Source organism: Periophthalmus magnuspinnatus, chromosome 16, assembly GCF_009829125.3.
Source record: "Periophthalmus magnuspinnatus isolate fPerMag1 chromosome 16, fPerMag1.2.pri, whole genome shotgun sequence".
NCBI classification, from domain to species: domain Eukaryota; kingdom Metazoa; phylum Chordata; class Actinopteri; order Gobiiformes; family Gobiidae; genus Periophthalmus; species Periophthalmus magnuspinnatus.
In genome coordinates this window covers 4,147,888-4,167,334 of record NC_047141.1, presented here as the reverse complement: position 1 = coordinate 4,167,334, position 19,447 = coordinate 4,147,888, and the positions used below count along the sequence as shown (strand labels likewise).

At 41.4% G+C, this 19,447-nt stretch overlaps 1 protein-coding gene across 1 annotated transcript; it reads right to left on the bottom strand.

The window, feature by feature from the left end:
* Positions 1–1,288: 1,288 nt before the first annotated feature.
* On the bottom strand, positions 1,289–18,248 carry si:ch73-95l15.5 (myosin-11). Its single transcript, XM_055227937.1, has 11 exons — positions 18,056–18,248; positions 15,591–15,787; positions 13,655–14,637; positions 12,445–12,612; positions 8,948–9,013; positions 7,814–7,930; positions 6,635–6,784; positions 6,248–6,415; positions 5,725–5,913; positions 4,452–4,643; positions 1,289–3,322 (listed from the first exon to the last, which is right to left on the bottom strand). Exons 2-11 carry the CDS (start codon positions 15,766–15,768, stop codon positions 3,218–3,220), a joined length of 2,316 nt encoding a protein of 771 aa, XP_055083912.1. The 5' UTR covers positions 15,769–15,787; positions 18,056–18,248; the 3' UTR covers positions 1,289–3,217.
* Positions 18,249–19,447: the final 1,199 nt, after the last annotated feature.

Sequence of the window (19,447 nt, the reverse complement as noted above, 5' to 3'; positions counted from 1 at the left end):
ACTGAAAGCCCAATGTGAAAGCCCCCAGACCTACATCAGACTATGTAGATAATGATTAATTATATAAAACTCACTTAGTCACTTTCATTTTTAAAGCCACAGTATGTAACTTTACAATAAAAAAAGACTAAAATAAAAGCATGAATTATTTATTTTTTTGTTTTGTTATTTTCATTTTGGATGATTTTATGGCTTGCATCTCCACAAACCTGACTCTTATTTATCCTGGACAAGAGCCTTCTTCTATTCAAAAGTTGTTCCTTTGGCTATAATATTCCACAGTGTAGCATTAAACTCCAGAGTATGGTTTTAACTGTGGAACCATGGAATCAGCCAGGTGACAAGCCATCTCCAGAAAGTCACACACTGTAGCTTTAACATAGGCCTTATTCTGAAATTCACTTCAATCTAAAGCTGCATTATGGAACCTTTCTGGTAGACAGTCCGCCACCTGCTGGTCTCCATGGAGATGTTGCTTAAACTGGAATGTTCCACAGTATTTGGGCGTTTTTATTGTTCAAAAATACTTTTGAAAAAAAGGAAAAGTTGCTTAGTGCACCTTTAAAATTCTAAAATCTTAGTGGACCAGTTATTCTCCATATGACAAAGTATACTTTTATTTATTAATTTAACCCATTAACAATAAACAAGAACAATCATATGGTATAAATCTTTCCAAAGAGATGCCCAAAGTGGATATAAACAACCTAACGACATGGCAACCCCCGAGTAGAGTCATTCTACACTCCCAAAGAGTTCTTATGTTTCAGTAACCTACATCCACTGCCTGTTTAAAGAATGGAGCAGATGGATTATTCAGTGTCCCATTCAAGGCTCAGTTTCATTCAGAAAAACTCAAGACTGAATGAGACAGGCCTATTTAGCAATGTCAAAAATCAATTAATCGGAATTAGCCAATCAGGGCACACATGGTTCAAATAAAAACAAATATGGCTGCGTACGAGGTAAAAAGAAAGGACAAAAATATCACAGGACAGAAAAACATGGAAGATTTCTGCAGAATCAATGAGTGAAGCAATAAACTGTTCATCTGAGGAGAGAGAAATGTGATTTTCTTCGTAAATGATGAGCGACCAATGAGCTGCTTCGTTGTCTGCCTCATGTGTCACTAAAATAAACAAATCTCATTGGACAATCATGTTTAGTTCTGGCTTAAGACACAACGGAGGAAGTGTGGACCAGACTGACATCCCTCTGTATAAAAGAAACACAGAGATACAAACAAATTCACACCATAAACCGTAAATAAATTGTTCAAACTGTTGAATTTAAATCAGAGTTTTTATTCCTCTTGAGGCAAAGCAAGAAACGCTCTGAACTTACAAGGAAAAAAATACAACTAGATCCAAAAATCCAAAAACACGACAAGAGGGGACCAAAAGTGTAAACAAAAATTGGCAGCTCTATTATCAGGCAGTGACCAGAAGACACATGGAAAATAAAAGAAATAACATTCAAATCGGTACCGTAACGTTACATACAAACTCAGAACAGTCAGTTAAAGAGGGGGTATTTTACTTCTATGGGGTATTAACTGTAACAAGTAACATATTTAGATCACAACGTTACCTTTTATTGTATTAAAAATGGTATATTCACTCCCCCTTCAGAGCAGTTTTGTATCATGTTTTTGTATACTTATGGAGAACTGTCGTGCGGGAGCATGGGTGACGTAGAATTGTGGGCGGAGCGTTGCACAGAATTGTACAACTAACTGTAAGCGTTCGCTCGGGTGACATCTAAAACCTCTTGATGTATGTTTTGGATGAGGGAACAACATTATAAACACGGTAGAAAGCTCCAAAAAAGTCAATTTTACGTAATACCCCCTGTTAAAAGCTTTTTAGGTGGTTGCAGTAGTTTTAAAAAACACAAAATATTCAATGTTTGAGTAGCTCTAACATAAATACACCAATACACCAGCCGAGTCATACCGTAGATATATTCAAATTATTGCTTATTTAAATTAAAAATACTTTAAATCTCATAAAACTCAAAATTGGTTCTAAAATATATTACTCTAAATAATAATCTCTAGCTAAACCAGTGTTGTACCGTGCATTTTCATTATACCCAAAACACAAGCTTTTCTCCCAACATTTAAAAAAAATATCACAACTTTACACAAGACAAAAATAGAATGGAATAAATGGAAGTTTACGTCAGTTTTACGTGTGATTTTTATAGTACAAATGTTTGGTATAGCTTTTTATTTGGCCCCAATACTGCAATTAGTGCTATTTGGTAAGCAGCGTCATCAGAAATGTACAAAATATTGGTTGGCACAGTGGGTTAAGCATATGCCTACGTACCACAGGGTCACTGGTCTGAATGTTGCTCAACTGCATACTTACTTTGTGTCACTTAGCAAGACACTTAAACCACACTGCCCAATCCTGTGCTTCAATATGTGTGTTTGGTTATTTCATTTGGCAATTAAAATAAAATATAGTCATAACGATATTTAATTATGTTTCAGTTAACCTTAACCGATTCAAGTAAATATTTAAAAAAAGAGGGAAGAATGACAGTGTCTTTGGTCAAATTCATAACATTTTATATATTGTCCGTTATACATTTTCTATGAACTAGTGCAATTTGGTCTAGCATTGTTTAGTCTAGTCTAGTCCAGTACAGTTTAGGGTGCGTTTACACTTACTGACACTAAACCAGGGCAAAAAAACAGAACTAAACTTCACCTAGACTAGACCAGGACTAAACCAGGACCAAAGGAGGACTAAACCAAGTCTGCATCAGGACTAAACTGGGTTCAAACCAGAACCAGGTCAGAACCAGGTCACAAGTCAGAACCCTGAACCCTTTGTCTCATTTAAGATGGTTTAGTCTGGTTTAATTGAGCTTAAAGAGATTTGACCGTCCAATTTAGTTTCACTTTGAACCAAACCAGATTATCTAATACATATTTTAAACTCAACTAATTCAAACCAGGCTGTCGAGTGTGTATCTGATAGTCTGGTTTAGTTTAAGTGTGTGTTTGATAGTCTGGTTTACTTGAGTTTAAGTGTGTGTTTGATAGTCTGGTTTACTTGAGTTTAAGTGTGTGTTTGATAGTCTGGTTTACTTGAGTTTAAAGTGTGTGTTTGATAGTCTGGTTTACTTGAGTTTAAAGTGTGTGTTTGATAGTCTGGTTTACTTGAGTTTAAAGTGTGTGTTTGATAGTCTGGTTTACTTGAGTTTAAAGTGTGTGTTTGATGCCGGTCGTCAGGTGAAACTTGTTTTGCAGATTCTGTCGCAGCTCTCTGAACAGACGCTCCTGCTCCTCTGCGTCATGGAGGATTTGCTGAAATAGAACAAAAAAAAAAAAAAAAAGGAAACATTTCAAACTATTTGTTTTGAAGTCAACATTCAGAAATAAGTTTTTTATTCCAATGTCATTTCAAGTGCGTTTTTTCTAGATATAGACAGAAATAAGGCCCAGTAATAAAGTGATCTGAGCCAGTGAAGAGAAGGTTTCAGCTGTGGTCATCTGGACACTGTTTTTGTAACTGAGATGTTTCGGCTCCATCCAGAAGCCAGTTTACATTTTATTCAACTGGTCTGAGGCACAAGAATTCAAGTGTAAAATGGCTTCTGGATGGGAACTGGAACGTCTCGGTTGCAGAAACAGTGTCCAGATGACCACAAGCCAATCAAATGCTGCTGAACAAGGCTGAAGGTGAGAAAACCGATACACGATAGGGACATAAGGTCTGCCATAATGAGGTCTGCTAGGAAACAAGAGCAGGGCAGTTTCACTCTAAAACTTCTTCACTTTGGGGGTGCAACCACTTCTGGAGCTGAAACATCTTAATAGCAAAAACAGTATCCAGATTACCACTGCTGAAACCTTCTCTATATTGAACCGCTCTTGGACAAATGAGGAATTACACCGTCTCGTGATCTAAACTAAGTAAAAAAGTGCATTTGACAGATTCATATATTTATCTAATTCTGACTTGGTTTGATGGATAACACCAGTGCTAAATATTTATGATAGTTTTCCATCTGTTAAGGGGCAGTTTGTGATGAAAAGTAGAAAAAAAAGTTCCTAAAAACAGAATCCCTCTGAGTTGATGACATGGGTAGATATAATTTACACATAAAGAAGGGATTTTTTTAATGGTTTAAACATTGATATAACAGAACAAAGGTCAACTATTGTGTAATGTAGATATGTTTGGCATTTGTTTACATTATGGTTGCTAGGTAACTTCTGCTTCCCGTGTTCAAACAGGAAGTAAAATTATAACTTCAGCACAATTACCAACTAGAAAAAATAGACAACATTTTCTGTAAAATCGCAAATATAATAATGCGGTTTACTATGTTTTAGCAGTCTAATCTGCCAGGTGCACCTTAAATCAAAATAAATATTGCACATAATCTCTGACAGTGTAGCCTCATTAGTTCAGTATATGATGTGTCCTCACCTCTATGAGCTGATCCCTCTTCTCCAGACTCTTCATCAGTCTGCTCTTCTGTCGCATGTCCTCCTCCCTCTCTCTCCCCCACTCTCTCGCCCTCTCCCTCCTCTCTTTCTCCCGCTCTCTCAGCTGAGTGCGGACTTTTGACAGCTGATTGGTCAGAGAGGACAGCACCTGACTGTGGCTCTCCTGCTGCAACTGGGAAAAACAACACAAGTAGATACATTGGCAACTACAAATCAAGATGATCTATTCTCTTCATCAAATGGTTATATTTTATGTTTGCATATAATAATTTCAGTTTAAAATATATACATTTGTTTAATCTAAAAAAATACCAACTTAATATTGGTAAAATTGTCTACAAAAGCAGTAATAACACCAGTTTGGGTGCAAAACATAAGTCTTTTTAATAAGGTTGCCATCAGTATCAAAAATCTGATACTAATAGTCTGGAAAATATGGTACCGGTAGTTATGATTCTAGTCGTAGTATCAATAAGTCTCACTTTTTTCCATAGTTTGTCCGAGGGTGTGACTTACACTCAGATGCAACTTGTATATGAAATTATTAAAATATATAATTTCACATCTTTGTTATTGTCACAGTTACAACTGCACGCTGCCCCCTAAAAGAAAATTGTATTCTGCCGAGTCTGATGACAGCCACACAAACGAGGAAGCTGCACTCTGGAGTTGGTGGAGTTGTTCAGAAGCGACACCAAAGATGAAGAATTCAATGGATTTAGTGATTTGGAGTGAGATCCAGAGTAAACTTGTTGTTTTTTATGTTTTATTTATCTGATTAACTGTTAATATCTTACATTAACAAACTAGACACGTGTTCAGTTCTGTCTATGCTTCATGTAGCTGAATAAATATGTGTTACATTAGTGTGCTGTACTGCTATTCAGCCTGTTGTTCTCTATTTTATTATTATTACTGTTATTATAACTTGGCTTTAAAGATAAAATGTCTGTTCTTGGTCTCGGATTCTGTAAAATAAATTTCCCCAACTAATATATGTTTTTTTCTTCATTACTATGCATTTTTTGGCTGGTGCAACTCATGCTCCAGAGCAACTTATAGTCTGGAAAATACAATAGGTACTCATTTGAGCAAGTATTACTATTAGTACTATTGTCTAAAGAAAATAGTGTTTTTATTATCATCAAGGTATCGGAATCAGTGTCGAGTAGTAGTGTGGAGTTCTATAGAATTGAGTTTGAAGTTTTATTACTGTCTTGTTAGGCATAAGTACCATGTTAGTCCCCTCTCACCTGCACGAGGCTCTGATACTCCTGCAGAGCTGAGGTCAGTTTGGTCACCTCCTGACACATGGTGGTACTGTTCTCCTCTCGCTCTTCTATGACTGCAGCCAGCTCAGCCTGCTTCTCTTTCAGACGAGAAACAAGAGCTCCAGTTTTGTCTCCGGACGAAAGGTCAGCCAGAACCGTGTCTGAGAGGGCCTGAGGGCAAAGGTCATGGATCAGATGGAGCAGAGGATGCAGAGGAGAGGGTAGGACGGAGCAGAGGATGGAGAGAAGAGGGTTAGATGTAGCAGAAGATGGGTTAGATGGAGCAGAGGATGCAGAGGAGAGGGTCAGAGGGGCAGATGATGCAGAGGAGAGGGTCAGAGGAGCAGAGGATACAGAGGGGAGGGTCAGAGGAGCAGAGGATACAGAGGAGAGGGTCAGAGGAGCAGAGGATACAGAGGAGAGGGTCAGAGGAGCAGAGGATACAGAGGAGAGGGTCAGAGGAGCAGAGAATACAACAGAGAGGGTCAGAGGAGCAGAGGATTACCTGTACATCTTTATGGCAGGTGTCCAGTTCTTGTTGCAGACAGAGTAGTAGTGAGTCTTTGTCGCCGAGTGCTGCGTTCAGGGCCCTCTCTCTCTGTGCGGACACTTCCCTCTCCGAGTACAGCGCCTTCAGCTGCTGCTCCTTCTCCCCCAGAGACACACGCAGCTCCTGGAAAATACAAAAACTAATCATTTTAAAACAAATCAGACAAATAAGAGTCCATGCGGAAATCTTACAGAATGCTATGACATAATATTTTATAATATTATTCTTGTTCATCTACTTTTAATGTTGATAATTCTCTTAGGTGTATAATACTCCCTACAACAGAAGCATAGGCAGACTGGACTGTACTGGACTGGGCAGTAGCAGTAGCAGTAGTATTACCTGTATAAGTTCCTGGTTTGCCTGTAGTACTATTTGCAGAGTGTCCAGGTCTCTCTCTCGGTCTGTGGAGCATTTCCTCAGACTCTCCAGCTCCTGCTCCAGTCTCTGCTTCTCCCCCAACACCTCACGCTCCAGTCGGGCCAGAGCATCCTGGGCACAAAGGTCACCAGGGGGTCATCATGGAATCTGTTTTTATCATTTAAAGATGTACTCTGTAACTTTCTGGTGGGCGGTCTGTCACCTGTTTGTGTCCATGCAGATGTTATTTACCAGAAATGTTTCCATGTATGGTATTAAATGTAGCCATCTTTGTTTTTTAAGATATTTTGAGAAGTAAATACCTAAGAAATTGTATAAGAAGTGTCTCTACAGGTGAGATCTCCACCTGTCAAGAGGTGCCACCTGCTTGTTTTCATGAAGGTATGCAACTTTAATGCCATACTGTGGAACATTGTAGGCAAAGCATCTAGTTTTTACAGTTTTAGCATCTCGATTAGTATCTTATTTTCTATACTTTTGACATTCCTGCTTTGACATTGCTTTTTTATCTTTCATATCTTGCAGCTTTTGGCAAAACACAAGCTAGTCACATGGGTGAATAATGATCAGGAAACCAAGGTAACAGCGATTATGACATCAGATGGGTGAAGAGTGGAGCATCCTCTGACAGTCACACGGCCTCAGTTGATGTGAAACTAAACATTAGATTCACTTTTCTGCTACTAAACAGAAGTGTATATGGTGTTTTAATAGGATCGTCTACTGTCCCTAGTGCTTTTTTGGCAACTTTAGTGCAAACTACGTAAACTTGCAGCTTTCTGGTCTAAATCTAAATGTGTCTTGTGTCCTGTGGTGGCTGCAATTTCAAATACTATGTGACATCATGCAAGACTGACCCGATTACAGCCAAGTGTTTCTGATTACAAACACCTGGCTGTACGGTGGAGGGTGAAGTGTGGATCCCCATTAGACCCATCACACTGTTCTTATACCTCCTCCCCCCTCACTCTCCTCTTTAGTCCTCCAGACCCCGCCCCCCCACACTCTCCCCTTTAGTCCTCCACGTACTGCTCCATTTATCAGAAATCAAATGTGATCGTGGACGGAGTTTAGGTTTTAGGTGTTTAGTCCCACTGTAAATGAACGATAAAAAGCACAGCCCTGAGATTTGGACCTTACTCTGGTCTGAGAGGTTGTTTCCTTCAAGCTCTCACTCAGTTTCTCGGTGAGTTTGTCTGAGAGCTCCGGGCCTTTCCCCTCCTCCAGACACAGCCTCCGGATCACAGCCATGCTCTCCTGAAACGGAAAGAAAATGGTAAACAACAGGGAAAAACTAAAGGGTAATCAACAGAGTAAACAACAGGGTAAACAACAGAGTAAACAACAGGGTAAATAAAAGGGGTAAACAACAAAGTACACAATAGGGTAAACAAAAGGGTAACAACAGAGTGACAAAAAGGTAAACAACAGGGTAAACAACAGGGTAACAAAAGGGTAAACAAAAAAGGGTACACAAAAGGGTAACAAAAGAGTAAACAACAGGATAAACTCCAGAGTAAATTACAGAGTAAAGTAAAGGGAAACCAACAGGGTAAACCAAATGGTAAACAACAGGGTAAACTAAAGGGTATAGAGGCCCTGGAGATCAAAAATGCATTACAACATTTGGCACTACTCATTTCTCTGCAAGCTTATAATTATTCATAGTCCTAAACTATATTTAAAAAGAGTTTAAGAGTTTTTATGATAGGTGTTGATGATTTTCCATTTTGACTGAATTTGGTGGATAAAACCTGTTGTAAATACAAGTTATAGTTTTACACCAACCAATGATGTTAACTGTGTTTTGGTAAAAGGAGTAGTCCAACCTGTCATAATCACATAACATTCAACAGTGTGACATTTGTCCATATACAGACAATGGCTCCATTCACAGGTCAGGGGAAGCATTGAATGTTCTGTCAATGCAATGATTTACAAGGTATTTCCCCATAAACTCTCGCTTCAACCTTGATTGTTACAAGGTTTTTGATGTAGATACTTGATACTATTGACGATAGAATTGTAATTGTACTTTCTTTAAATAATAGTATACGGGCTTATATCTGTGTAATCTGTGTAAAGACTAAACCAAAGACTAAACCAGGAATGAGCCCAAGACTACACCAGGACTAAAGCAGGAAAAACAGCAGCAGACAGTAATAACACAGGGACATATGAGGTGTACTTTGGTGGAGCCACTCGACACATTCCTGAGTTAAGCCTGTTTTGTGCCTCACTGATTTAACAAGGGATGCAGTGACAGTGTTTCACCTGCAGGAGGCGCTCTCTGCTGCGGAGGGAGAGGTTCAGGGATTGCACTCCAAAGTCACCATCCAACTGAAAAACAAGAGAGAGATGGGTTAAAAATAATCTCACGTCAAAAGGGCTGTACCTGATTTTTACAGTCTTAAAAAGCATGAAAAACAAAAGTAGTTCATTTTAAACAGTTTGCAATGGTCCAAATGATCAAAATTATTCACTATGATGAGTTTATAAGCATTTTTTTGAAGTCTCAGATGCCAGAATGGAGTTTTGCTGTCATAGTAAACCTAGCATGCTAACACGCACTTCCTGACAGACAATAACACACTATAATTAGATGCAGACAGTACACATTGGACTTCTAACCTCAAGTGCTGCTTATACAGTATATCTGTATAGGGTCAGGAGACACATTTTGCACAAATGTATGCAAACAAAACGGGGTACAGGGCCTTTAACGTCCTTAAAGTCAAGTTATGCAGTTATGTTGCCCAGCACCTCGTCCAGGTGTGTTTTAAAGACAAACAGCATTAATTAGAAACTGACTTAAGAGCTCCGAAAACTCAGCTCAGCAAAATGTTAATTCTTCCATGTTTGGGCATGATTTTATTGTAACGGTTTTCTTTCCCACTTTTCCAGTTCCATGAGTCAGCTCTCCCCACCTCCCCCTTCCCCCTCTCTCGCTGTCTCTTCCTCTCTCGCTGTCTCTTCCTCTCTCGCTGTCTCTTCCTCTCTCGCTGTCTCTTCCTCTCTCGCTGTCTCTTCCTCTCTCGCTGTCTCTTCCTCTCTCGCTGTCTCTTCCTCTCTCGCTGTCTCTTCCTCTCTCGCTGTCTCTTCCTCTGCCCCTGTCTCTCCCCCTTCTTTATCTCTCTCCCTGTCTCCCTCTGCCCCCCCGTCTCCCAGTGCTCCTTTCCCTTCCTCTCCCCCTTCTCCCTCTCTCTCATCTCTCGTCTTGAATTTCCCAGCTATCTTCTCCCCTCTCTTTTCTCTTCTTGCTCTCTCACTCTCCCTCTTTACCTCTCTCTTCCCATCTCTCACTTCCCTCTTTGCCCTCCCTCTTTACCTCTCTCCCCCTCTCTCTGCTAAAACCATCTCAAATGTTTCAGAGCAGAGTGTGATCATGAGGCAGAGCTTGGGGCTGGATTCAGAGGCTGGTTAAATGTCACACCACTTTAATGTGATACAAGCTGAAACTCAAATCAACAGTAAAAAATCGTATCAAAAATCTATATATCAAATCTCTATTAAACTTATTTTAAACAAATGCTTTCATTGCCCATTAGATTAATTCTATTTCTTCTGATGTAATTATACATTATGTTGTTGTACAGACCTCTGTTTATTTCATACCTTGACAGTTACCTTGATGCCTTAAAGGTCTTGTATTACGCAAAATTGACTCTTGTGAGCTTTAGACCATGATCTCATCAAAAACATGCCTGCAGTTGTGTTTTGTTTCATTCACACGTTTGAGTAACACTTTATTATTAGTCTGTAATATCTCCAAAGCTCAAAATGCTCTGTTCCACCTTGTGATGTCATGAAGTTTTAGTTTTCAAGTTAACAGCTCCTTTTACCTTTAGTTCAGTAGAGATTGGTAGTTCCAGGGTTGAAATTATCCAAATGATTCTAGTGAAAGTGTGTGGAGATGCAAAGATTGTGTGTTAAACATGTGTGAATGAAACAAAACACAACTCCAGGTCAGTTTGTGATGAGTAAAAAACATTAGAACAGATCAGAGAGTCACATTTTGAATGATTCAGTCAGCAGTCTGTGGCCCTTTGGTCCGTTTACAGCCCTCATTGAAACCAGTTTGGACAACTCTGATTTAGATGACAGAATATCGTCTGCAACAAACAAAATACAGTTGTCTCTTGCTATATTGCAGTCCACCTTTCGTGGACAGCAATATAGATTTCTCAGATTTTTTTTGTGCAATTCTACTTGCTTTTTTCCAGTGTCTGAATGTGCATTGTGTTCTGCGTCCTGATTGGCTAAGGGACTGTAGACCATTGTCCATCAGTCTCTCTGTGTCGTGTCTTCTGTACAGTACAGAATGTGTTCAGACAAATTTACATAAATGTTCAGTCAACACTACAGCGGAGCAATGCCAGGACGAAGAGGCACGATCAGAGGAACTGTGAAATACATGTAAGTCAGTATTAATGAATTAAACAAGAGAGAAATGTGAGAAAATGTTAATGCCTGTGTGAGAAAAGTGTATAAAGTGTGTGGTGAGGGGTTTTACAGCCTTAAACATAGAATAATTGTAAAAAAAATAAAGCTGATACTTCGCGGATTTCACCTATTGCCGGTTATTTTTAGAACATAACCCCCACGATAAATGAGGGACCAGTGTATCCCATTCTTGTTGGACCTGTAGTTTAGACCTCTGTCGTGTTGTTATAACACTAAAATGTGATTTTCAACATTAAATGGTAGTACTTTCTTTTATATTACCATGTGGCCTTATATCTGCATAATGTCCATAGACTGTATAAAGAAGTGGACTAAGTGAGGGTGATGTCACCCGTAGCGTTCAGCTCTAGTCAAATGAAGTTCATTGAGGCTAGAGAAGTTATAGCGACCAATTTGAAGCAGAGTTTCATATTTGGAATTCCAACTGCAAGTATCACAGCAACCAAAAAGCCAATCCAGAGCGAGGCTGATGAAGGCCCTTTCAGACCAGCATCGCTGGTTTAGCAGGGAGAGGGTGTATACTAGTCTGTGTCTTATGAAAGATACAGCTCAGCATAATTCTAAAAATAATCAGGAAAGGTTCATTTCTGTCCTGTGAATGGGACTTTTTTAATACTGATACCTGCTCAAATGAGTATCTAGTTTCAATACTAGTCTTAGTATTGATTAGCATCTGATTTTCAATATTTTGACAAGCTTAATCCCCATCATGAAAGCAAGTCACATATTCAGAGTGTTTTTAACCTGTGCAGTGAGAGGACACGCCCCAAGCCTTTTTCAGATACACAGAGCTGTGTGTACTGTGTCCACACCTCACAGCTGTCCTGAAAAATGTACCCGCCCTAAACCGGTTCTACTGCAGTAAAAATACTTTAAAAACTATTACAACCTGAGCTGTCAATCAAACCGACATGGAATGTGACGATCAGAGAGGGCAGGACACTTTGAGAATGAAAGTTGGGCGGCAAGGTTCATCGAAATTGAGCCCTAAAAAGATATTGTTAAAAAAATTAATCTAATTAACCTGAAATGAAATGTCCTAGCTTTTCTTATACAAAGCTACAAGAACATTCTGAGTCCATGGAAAATAAAACCATACTTTGAACATTCACGATGAAGATAGATGTGTTTTATGCCATACTGTGGAACATCATAGCCAAAGGAACAACATTTCTATGGAAAAAAAAAGAGGCTCTTCTCCGTGCCAAGTAAGAGTCAGGTTTGTGGAGATGCAAGCCCGCTGAACAAGGACGCATGTACTGAACGATAAGTCGATATAGAGATTATTGTGACAGGCCTAGACTCACAGTATTCCAGTCCGTAGAGCCGTTGAGTGCCTCTGGTTTAGTCCCGTCTTGGACCTGGTCTTGGACTTGGTTTTGGACCTGGTCTTCCAGAGTCTTGATCCGAGTCCGGGCTTGGTCCAGCTGAGCTCTGAGCAGCTTCACCACCTGATGGGGGCGCCCTACGCTGTTCTGAAGAGAGGGAGACAGAGCAAAGTAGCAAAATATTGGTTTAAAACACTGGCACTCAAACCTTTCACACCAAGTACCACCTAAGGAAATATTTTGCTTTCCAACACTCACCAGATCTAAACCCGGACTTTATCAGGTCTAAATTAGGACTAAACCAGTTTAGAAATAAGACTAAACCGTGGAAAGGACCAGTAGTTCTAAATAATGATTAACCAAAATGAGAACAAAAAACATTGAACAATTTTTAGCGTAACACCAGAGGACAGTCACCACAGTTTGAGAAACACTGGTCTACAACAAATCACAGCAAGCATTCATATATGTGCATTTTGTATCAAAGCTATTAAAGAACAATCAATAATTTAGTTTATATACTCGTTGATATTTGTATTGATTTTACCACGGTTAAGGCTGTGTGGGAACTCAAACACAAGATAAATATTTACTCAGATTATCTTTGGGTCATTACCAGACTGAAGATTGAGCCACAGACAAACAGATTAAACAGGTCCAGACAAAACACAGTGAAACGTTAGACCAGTAAGAGGTGATACTTTGGCTGTGGCAGAGTGGTTATCCTGTGTCCTCCTCTCAGTACACGGGGAGGACACTCCACTCCGAGAGATCAGGAACAGGGATGTACCGATCCACTCTTTTCTGTTCCGATATGAACACTTTGACTTTAAGTATGTACCAATACCAGATATTAACTAATACCAGTGTAGGCATGAAAATGGCACTTATTTACTTAAAACACAGTTAACTTACTCCACAATTGTGTTACGTAACTGTTATTTATGCTTCAAATCACTTGTCAGATTTGTGTGAAGAAAAGTTCAAACCTTCTTAGACGTAATAGGCCAAGATCATCCCGTAAATGCTCTTATTACATCCAACCAAAGACAACCAGTATATTGACTCAACAGATATTATGGAAGCAAAGCCCAATCCAGCTAATTATTGAGTATCAGATACCAGTATCGGTATCAGTGCATCTCTAATCAGGAGCCTAAACCACAACCCTCTTTAGACCATTGCTCACCTGTCCATGCAGTGGTACAAACTCATCTCCGAGCTCCATTATCGCATCTTCTTCTTCCTCCTCCTCACCGTTTTCAAAATCCAAAACTCGATTAAGCACCATTTTTTTCCGTTCACCACTGTATCCTCTCCCTACTCTTCCTCTTCTTTCCAAAATGGGTATCCGACTCCCAGCAGGAGAATTGACGGCGTTCCCTTGGATGTCACTTATCTCCTTTAGCAGCAGCTTTACAGTGACATGTTGCGGTGAAACAAATGGATCTTTATCGTCTAGTGAGTCCAGGGATTGGATGGACTCGGTTCTTGACGGTAGCGAGACAGTGGACCCAGCCAGAGATGCAGGACTAGAGCAGGTCACAGATGGGGTTTTCTGCAAGTTTAGGGGCATACTTTGCGATTTATCCCTGGAAAACGCTAACGGGGAAAATGCATAAAATGGCAAATTCCTGGGAACGCCGCAAACGGACTCGTAATCCGAATCTGAAACTCTCAATGCGTTGCAGCCTTCGCAACCTTTGCCCTTTCGACATCTTTTCCCAGAGCGGATGAAAAAGGGGCACGTATCCCATTTTTCTGACCAGAATTCATACTCCGAAAGCGCCATGTTGTCTCGAAGCATCTCCCTGTATCCGTCCTTCTCCGACTCCCCCTCCTCTTCGCTCGTGCTGCTCGTGCGTATTGGAATTTCGTGCGGGTTCTTCTCGATGTAACTGTTGCGAACCCATTGGCGGATTTTGTCCCGTTCTTGAGTGAGTCTTTGGAGGCGTTCCGAGGAGAGGGCGCGGACTCGGGCGATCACAGTGTCGTATTTGAAAACTCTCTCGAGGACGGAGACGCACTTCCCGCAGATAAACTCGCTGTTGCCACGGGAGACGGAGCAGCCCAGGATGTGTGTCAGGATGGAGAGAAGGTCAAAGCTTTTGGAGATGTTTGCGGATAACTGAGATCGGAGAGAAACAGAGGAGCCCAGGGACAACGTGCTGCCTGAGGAGAGAAAGAAAAACTTATATGATAAATATAAATATAATAAAATACACAACACTGATGGTAAACATGAAGACACACACTGAGAGACTTTCACTCTAATAACGATGGGACAATAATGAAATAAAAACCCTAGGATCATGTAGAGCGAGTTAAAACCAACATTTTAAGGTCAGAGTGAGGAGCCTGACAGCAGCAGTTAAAGAGAGAGGGGCCGTGGTTTTTCAATAGAACATGAATTGGAGCCAGAATCGATGGAGCCGGAAGTGTGTTCGCGCTCACTTCCTGTTTGGAAAGCAGAAGCTAGCCATTTATATAACCAGTCTATGGATATGCCTAAACATCCTTTAGTGTGAACACAGTTTAAAGAGGCACAACACCTCGTCTCCATGGAGATTTTATTTCCTTGCCTGGAAAGCTCCACAGCATGGCTGAAAACTCAATCCATCTCCATGGAGACAAGCAGTAACACCACCAGGCAATATTACAGGTCAGCTCTTTAGAGAGGCGGGCCACTCATAGTAAGAATATGAACAAGAATAAAAAAAAAAAACATAAATAAATAAATGGATATGTTTACATAGTGCAGTGCACTAACTTGTTTACAAGTTACATAGTGCAGTGCACTGTTATTTTGGGGTTAAATCAGTCCCAGACCAGGGGGTGGGAAACATATGAAAAAACTATTAGAAAGTGTAGTAATAGTTTTGCAAAAGTAGAATAATCTAAAATTACCTCAATAGAAAAACATCTAGAATAATCTCCAAAACAAGGCTGCGTCCCACACTTTGGTATAAAGTCATATTTCTGCACTTTTTTGGTTGAGTTTGTTTTGATTTTTCGTTTTGTGAATCAACAAAGACATTTGCAGAGCCCTCATCACTACATCAGCAGACTCATGATGCGTTATCTGAATACTGTCTGAACATGTTTAAAGATATAAAAACACTGACCCCAGGGGCTGCTGCAGTTGGACTGGCTCTGGCTCGGGCCTCGCACAGACCCAGAGGGAGTGAGGCTCTGGCTCTGGTTCTGGTTCTTCTTGTTTCCTGAGAACAGCCATCGCCTCTGGTTCCCCTGGAGCACCCCTCCACAGATCCGGCACTGCTCCGACCGCCGGCGAGACGACATCACGCTGTGAAGGACTAACCTGAAAATAAAACATGAAATAAATGAATAAACCATGAATAAAAGTGGACCAGTGTAATCTTGACATCCCTATTCACAGGTCTATGTCAGAGGATTATGTCTTTGTGAACACATTTATAACATGCCCACATAAACGGCTTTGTCCTATGTTCTTCTGCTTTTACTCCTGTAATATGTTGTACAGTGTAACAGTACTCTTACTTGAGTAAAAGTTGTAGACTTACTCACAGTGGAAAGAGGAACTCCAAATGACTTGATCTTTAAGTCGAAAATAAGAAAATGATTTGAACATTTGTGTTTCTTGCAGCTCCATCAGAGATGGTTTAGTTTGGTTCATTTTTGTATCTGTTTGAAAATGCCACATTTTATGACTTATTTCATGTTTATATTATAAATCAGATGTTACATCCTGACAGTTACTTGCAATTTTTGAACCACAACTTTGTACATCTACTTGTGTAATATTATTCTGAATTAATGGGAATTACCAGAATACTATTTTTAGCTACCCTACGCACATCTACAATATTAACATTTGTAACTGTTGTATTTACGTGATGTGTAAAAGAGTAACTGCAGTGTCAGTGTGAAATGAAAGAAGAATTGGGTCCCATGATGACAACAAAGAATCACATGACTGCACCTGATGAAGTGAAGATGAAACCCAAACCACAGCCAACATACAGCAAAGAATCAGGACTAAAGCCGGGACTTCCTAAATCAGGACTTCCTAAACTAGGACCGAACCAGGGCTAAACCAGGACTAAACCAGGGCTAAACCAGGGCTAAACTTGAGTTATAACCACATCTAATATAAAAACACAACAGTACATGGCCAAAGAGACAAAAATATGTCTATTAATACTCTAAATTCAGGAAGGATTAAAGCAGGTCATTAAAAAGTCATTGTCTAACCCAGGTAAGCTTTATTAAATCAAGACTAAATTAGAAGATGCTCAAAGTAGGACTAAACCAGGACTAAACTATGTCCAGATCAGTGCTGTGCTTATCTAGACTAGAATCAGGACCAAACAGGGACTTGGCCACTAAACAAGGGCTGAATATAACTTTAGAAGGTTTCTACACCGGGACTACACCGGGACTACACCGGGACTAAACCGGGACTACACCAGGACTACACCAGGACTACACCAGGACTACACCAGGACTACACCAGGACTAAATAAGGTTCAGTTCAGAGCTAAAAACAAAGACTGGATAATGATCAAACCCATACAAGAATCAGGACTAACCAGGAACTAAACCAGGACTAAACAAGGACTGACGTTTAGTTCTCAACACAACCAGGGTTAAATCTGGACAACAGGGTTGAACCAGAACCCAATTTAAACGCACACTAAACCCGGGTTAAACGGGGACGAAACCAGGTCCCCGGTGTTCCCTCTCATCAGCCCGAGCACAGTGCAGTGTAGGCGGACTAAACTAAATCAGGAGTGAACCAGGTCTAAACCAGGTCTAAACCAGGACTAAACCAGGACTAAACCAGGACTAAACCAGAACTAAACCAGAACTAAACCAGAACTAAACCAGAACTAAACCAGAACTAAACCAGGTCTAACTTAGGACTGAACCAGAACTGAACCAGGACTGAGCCAGGACTCAACCATGTCTAAACCAGGTCTAAACCAGGTCTAAACCAGGTGTAAGCCGGGTCTAAACCAGGACTGAACCAGGACTGAACCAGGACTGAACCAGGACTAAATGAGATCTAAACCAGGATTAAACCAGGTCCAAGCCAGGTCTAAACCAGGTCTAAACCAGGTCTAAAATAGGTCTAAAATAGGTCTAAACCAGGTCTAAAATAGGTCTAAACCAGGTCTAAAATAGGTCTAAACCAGGTCCCGGCGCCCTCTCTCCTCTGGCCGTGCGCAGTGCTCTGGAGGCGGTGTTTGCAGAGACACGTCGTCCTTGGCCACGCTGACAGCTCCAGCTCTGTACCGCCTTTTACGCACTTTTCCTGGACAAACTTTAACCAAAACAAACCACAAAACTGAACAAAACACGCCATAAATCTGACTCTGAAACGCATCCGAGGCTTTAGACAATCATTAAACCGCTCCTCGCCATTTTGCGCTTCCGTCTCGTTCATTTTAAATCATTAAACTGCAAAATTATATGTTATTTTGCGCAACAACAGCAGTAGTTCGGTGTATTTTACGACCTCGATGCTGTATTTGTGCTAGCAGCGTTTCAAAACAGATAAACGTGAAATTTGCGCTTAAAAACTCGCGTCACAAGTCAATCTTACCGGGTAAAGTCACGTTGTTTGGTCCGATCCGTGTCCGACAGTGACAATAGAAAGTGTTTACGTGGCAAAAACGTGGAAAAAGTCCCAAAAAGTGAAGGATCCAAGAGTTTTGAGCGACATTTGAGCGGTTTGAAGAGACAAGAGGAGCAGATCCGGACAGAGCGGTGTATGAGCAAAGTGTCCTCGCTCCGCAGAAGAGGAGGCGAGGAAGGAGGAGGCGAGGACAGAGGAGGCACCTTTCTGACGTCACAGCGCAGCGGCACCACACCTGTCTGAGGAGAGAGGAGGAGAGGAGGCGAGGAGAGAGGAGGGGAGGAGAGAGGGGAGAGGAGAGAGGAGAGAGGAGGGGAGGAGAGAGGAGGGGAGGAGAGAGGAGGGGAGGAAAGAGGAGGGGAGGAGAGAAGAGGTGAGGAGAGAGGAGGGGAGGAGAGAGGAGGTGAGGAGAGAGGAGGTGAGGAGAGAGGAGGGGAGGAGAGAGGAGGGGAGGAGAGAAGAGGTGAGGAGAGAGGAGGGGAGGAGAGAGGAGGGGAGGAGAGAAGAGGTGAGGAGAGAGGAGGCGAAGAGAGAGGAGGCGAGGAGAGAGGAGGTTAGGAGAGAGGAGGTGAGGAGAGAGGAGGCGAGGAGAGAGGAGGCGAGGAGAGAGGAGGTTAGGAGAGAGGAGGAGAGAGAGAGGAGGTGAGGAGAGAGGAGGCGAGGAGGTTAGGAGAGAGGAGGAGAGAGAGGAGGCGAGGAAGGAGGAGGCGAGGACAGAGGAGGCACCTTTCTGACGTCACAACGCAGCGGCCCCACACCTGTCTGAGGAGAGAGGAGGTGAGGAGGCGAGGAAGGAGGAGGCGAGGAGAGAGGAGGGAGGAGGCGAGCAGACAGGAGGGGAGAGAGGAGGTGAGGAGAGAAGAGGTGAGGAGAAAGGAGGCACCTTTCTGACCTCACAGTGCAGCGGCATCACACCTGACTGAGGAGAGAGGAGGTGAGCAGAGAGGAGGTGAGGAAAGAGGAGGTGAGGAAAGACGAGGTGAGCAGAGAGGAGGCACCTTTCTGACGTCATAATGCAGCAGCACCACCACACCTGTCTGAGGAGAGGAGGCGAGGAGAGAGGAGGTGAGGAGACAAGGGAGCAAGGAGGTAAGGAACAAGGATAGAGAAAGCGAGGAGGTAAACAAAAATGCATTTAAAATTCCAACAACTACAGCTCGATTTTATTATTAATTTAAACAATGAGCCAACAACGTTATGATGTTGTTCTTTCTGTGGAGCTACAACAGGACGACTCATTTGGAACTTTGAATATATTTGTTTTCTAGGCCAACCAGCTGAGTGAGGTCCTCTCTCACTCTTACTGGTCCATGAGTGAGGTCCTCTCGGCTAACCCTGGCTAACCTCTGGTTCACTATA

Coding starts and splice junctions, on each gene's coding strand:
- si:ch73-95l15.5 (XM_055227937.1), bottom strand. CDS start 15,768: ATGTCGTCTCGCCGGCGGTCGGAGCAGTGCCGGATCTGTGGAGGGGTG. Junction 6,416..6,634: donor CAAACCAGGAACTTATACAG/GTAATACTACTG, acceptor TGTATTTTCCAG/GAGCTGCGTGTGTCTCTGGG. Junction 3,323..4,451: donor AGAGGGATCAGCTCATAGAG/GTGAGGACACAT, acceptor GTTCTATTTCAG/CAAATCCTCCATGACGCAGA.